Source organism: Penaeus monodon, chromosome 22 (genome assembly GCF_015228065.2).
Source record: "Penaeus monodon isolate SGIC_2016 chromosome 22, NSTDA_Pmon_1, whole genome shotgun sequence".
NCBI lineage: Eukaryota > Metazoa > Arthropoda > Malacostraca > Decapoda > Penaeidae > Penaeus > Penaeus monodon.
The window spans coordinates 26,943,416-26,947,566 of NC_051407.1; the positions used below are offsets into that span (position 1 = coordinate 26,943,416).

The window sequence follows — 4,151 nt, forward strand, 5'->3', positions numbered from 1 at the left end:
GTTTCAGGGGCGGGGTATGAATGGAATGTGGGGTTGCCGCACGGCCACCGCACCCAAAGTCAAGGACCGCCACGAGAGAACCAATACCCTACAAACACACTAACCATGATCGTTAGCTTTATAATTACAACTCCTCCGGTATTGATTTACGGTAAAGACACGCGAAGACAACTTACAAAAAGATAAATATATATACACAGCTAGGTCAACGACTAGTTGGCAATTACAGCGCCGCTTTCAGAGCCTCGTGAATACCTTGGAAGGCAAGAGGCCGCCCTGGAAGAACGCTGGCTCGCATACGATAGCCCGAGGCCACAGCTAGACACCGCGTACACCTTACGACAAGCACGCGGTGTCCATTACACTGTCTGGTACACACACTTGATATTGTGATTACAAAATCTCGTAGAAGATAGAACGCGTTTTTTAAAGAGTACAAAATATGACCCGTCTGTCGATTATCACTACACTATAAGAATTACTCGTGTCTCACATTTGAATAGAAGAAAAATAGCGGAACACTCACCAATACATCCTGGCAGATTTCCCTAAGTTCTGTTTCGACCTGCAATGGAGGAGAAAACATCAGAATGGAGCCCCATACAACTCGAGGCTAAAAATATCTCTCCGTATCAACTGCCGCAAAATGAATAACATGAAACACGTGAAAAAGCAAGCCAACGCCGTATCATACCTTCTCTCTGTATTCCTTTGCCATTTGTTGTTTTCGCTCTGAACCTTCTGTCTTCTGTTCTATGGATGAAATTACTCGCCAGGAACTTCTCCGAGCTCCCACGACATTCTTGTAGGCTACTGACAAAAGATTACGTTCCTCATTTGACAGCTCGACGCCTGCAAGAGGGGAGAGAGCCAGTTAGATCGGAACGTCGACGAACTGGTGAATTTTGCGATACAATGCCACAGTTTAGAGCAAACCTCCCGTGGACCAAAAATACTTACCAGTTTCTGTGACCTGTTTCATGGCTGCTGCCATATCATCGTACCTCTCTGCCTGCTCAGCAAGCTTGGCCCGCTGTACTTGTTCTTCCTTGTCCGACATTGTGTCTGGAAAGAACAGATGCGAGACGTTAGCTGCTGAACTACTGCACGTCTAGCACTGAAGTTGTGAACAGATTACCCGCCTGCGCTTGAATAATCCAGAAATCCATCACGCTATCCAAAGTCATTTCACACTTTCCTTCCTTGCCATCCAACACCAGCACCCCCCCCCCCCTCACACGCATCCTTCAAAATAACTACAAGGTGAAAGGTTCCCTTTTCATCACAACAGACAGTAAAATATATCCAAAACTGAAAACACGTGCAGCATGTGGACCACTTCCTCCCTAAAGAGAACAGAGTATCTAATAATTATTTGCGCAAGACCCAACCGAAAGGATGAATCAATGTTAGAGCCAAGATAAATGACACAGCAAGACCATTTATTCATGTACAAATTTAAAAGAAAAGCCCTACAAACAGCTCCCATTTGTCACAGTACTTATTCAAAGACAGCTGAAAATGTTTCAAAAGCGTACTATATTCATTCAACTCCCAAATAGAGTACATATAGGTAAAGCTAAAGAGCTGCACCTGTTGTTTTCGAGCTGAATAACAAATACAACAGCACAACGGTTATATATCTCTTGGTCTTCACAGGTCTCTTCAAATCCATGTTGGAAAAAGGCCTAACTATTATAAAGATGCAACTATGCTGCATTACACTTTGTGATATCAAGAACAGGTGGCTGCCATAACTCTGTGGGGTAGCTGGCACAGGTGCTTTGTACAAAAAAGCAAGGCAAAACCACCCATGAAAAAAAAAAAAAAAACGAACTGAGAAGAGGGTGAAAAAAAGAAAAGGATTAGGAGATCAGCGAGATAAAGGCGACTAGAGGAGGAAGAAGCAAAAAATGCATGGTGAGGAAGTATAGATAGCAGGGAGGGAGGACAGGAAGATATGATGATTAGAGGAAGAGGTGAAGGGATAATATCAAGGAAAGTGGGAGAGGAGAAAAGAGAGGGACAAGCAGAGGTAAATCAAGCAGAAAGACGAGCCAGGGAATGGAAAGAGAAGGCAGAGGCAGACAAAGTATAGGAGAGAAAGAAGAGTGAAACGGAGAAGTGACAACAGACTTAGCCATGAAGAAAATGATTAGTGGTGGTGGTGTAGTTGAGGAAAGGGAAGGGGGTATGGAAAAAGAGGAGACGCATAAGGATGGTAATGAAGGTGAGAAATAGAGGAGAAAACAGACAAGACAATAACCAAGTGAAACAAGAGAAAGACAGAAGGTTGGAGAATTGAGGATTAAAAAAAACACAAGGTTTAGCATAGCAAACTGGACTGCTACATGTACAGCTATGGTATAATCATGCGAGAATATGAGGTGGTCTGGTGGGTTTATGGGGGGTGGGGTTGTAAGAAAATCTTCACACTAAAATATATGAACATAAAGAAAAAAAAAAAACATTTTAAATGCTTCAAGAACATTGGGGGAGAAGGGACAAAGCATACAGGTTAAAGCAATTCTAGTAACAAACAGAATACAGTGACGGTTATCAGATACAGGAAAAGATACTCAAAATTATTTTAAATTCACATTACTTGGACCACAGCTCAAGAACAGAGAGAGCTGTGAAGTGGCAGGACATGGAATTTCTATGGCAAGACTTAACAGAACCTTTTCCACAACTGAATTGCAACAAAATAAGGATCCTAGTCAAGGGAATTAAATCCTTTGACAGAATGGGGGGGGGGGGGGTTGCCAGGAGACTCGTTGAACAAGTGTCAAAATATGAAACGTTAAGCAAAGTGCAGAGCTGGAAAAAGACCACTACATACAGGATAAGAATGAAAGATTCTGCTTTACAATAGGTTCCATTTCCACCTGTGGGCAATATACAGGTGTGTGTGTATTTTTAGGAATGCACAGTAATACTGAAATTACATGTTGGAAGAATGTTGAGCAATCTTTGAAGCCCACATGTTGGGATTTTAAAATCCAAACTGTCTTTTGCTAGATTCTGCATGTACAGAACCAGTCTATAAGGTTGGTTTAATGAAGGAAAAGAGGAAAAAAAAAAGTCTTGCTGAAACAAAATGGAGGCAAATTCTATGCAGCAAGAGCCACTCCTACATTCAGTGCTTTCCAAATAAAAAAAATTTGGATTTTCTTGATTCATAGTTCCAAACTCTTCATCTGCTGAACCAAACTGGATGTCGTCAAATCTCAGAAAAATTGTTCAAGGATTTAGAGAATTCAACAAGAAGTGGGGGATTACATCAGCGAAACAGACCATCTACATTCTCTCTCAGAACACATGCCTTAGCATGGGCCAAATCTTTTACACAGCTGGCATACTTTGGAGACTAAGTATTGAGAAGGTACATTCTGAAGCAGGGGAAAAAAATATCCTTTCAGATAGTAACAATCAAATACAAAACTTCCAAACACCAGTAGATCTGATGATTCTGTTGAAAAGTCATAGAGAAGATATTCAACTACTGGATAATTTTATTTAAGTTTTCTTCTCTTTTTTGGCCACTTTTCCTTCACATTCTACATTCCTCAGCATCACTGCTCATGGCAGCAAGAACCTGTACTCGCTGCATTTGCTTTATGCCTATAATCTTGCTCGTTTCCAGAAGCCTCTAACCACTGCCATCATGACATTTTGTAAAGGTCATGAGAAAATTATTTAAAATCTAGGCCAGCATGACCCAACACCTTTCCCTTCTGAATAACTGAATGAGCTTACTGCATACATCTGTGACATCAAGCAGCAAGATTTTGATGCTAAAATCCTCCAAGTAATTACTTTGTCCAAAAACATTACTGACAAAATGCAACTCCCAAGCAGAAAAAGTGGGTCACTGTACTGACTAATTTCATTTCTAATTTTCCTCCTATTCAATTTTTTTTTCTTGCTCGACGACAGCACAGATCAATCAGCACTTGAGAAATGCAAGTCGTTGACATCAAAAAGCCATTTTCCGCAAATGCTGGCAACTATCCCTCAACCAAGTTGAAACCAACATTGCAATAAACTCTTCAAGGTACTTCATGGCCCAAGGATTCCGCTGCTGCTTTTAATCCTTGCACTTACATCCTCAAACGTCATTTACTCTGAAATAATGGTATTAGTACATA

The 4,151-nt window shown here is 41.1% G+C and overlaps 1 protein-coding gene across 2 annotated transcripts in view; it reads right to left on the minus strand.

Annotated features, from left to right (window-relative positions):
• Positions 1 to 4,151, minus strand: part of LOC119587054 (14-3-3 protein zeta) — a 13,493-nt gene that overhangs the window by 7,277 nt on the left and 2,065 nt on the right. For both annotated transcript variants that reach the window (XM_037935802.1, XM_037935801.1), the window contains exons 2-4: positions 961 to 1,065; positions 695 to 852; positions 527 to 565 (exon numbers count right to left, since the gene is read on the minus strand). In XM_037935802.1, the coding sequence (XP_037791730.1) occupies positions 527 to 565; positions 695 to 852; positions 961 to 1,060 (297 nt within the window). In that variant the 5' untranslated portion in view covers positions 1,061 to 1,065. The remainder of the gene's footprint in view (positions 1 to 526; positions 566 to 694; positions 853 to 960; positions 1,066 to 4,151) is intronic.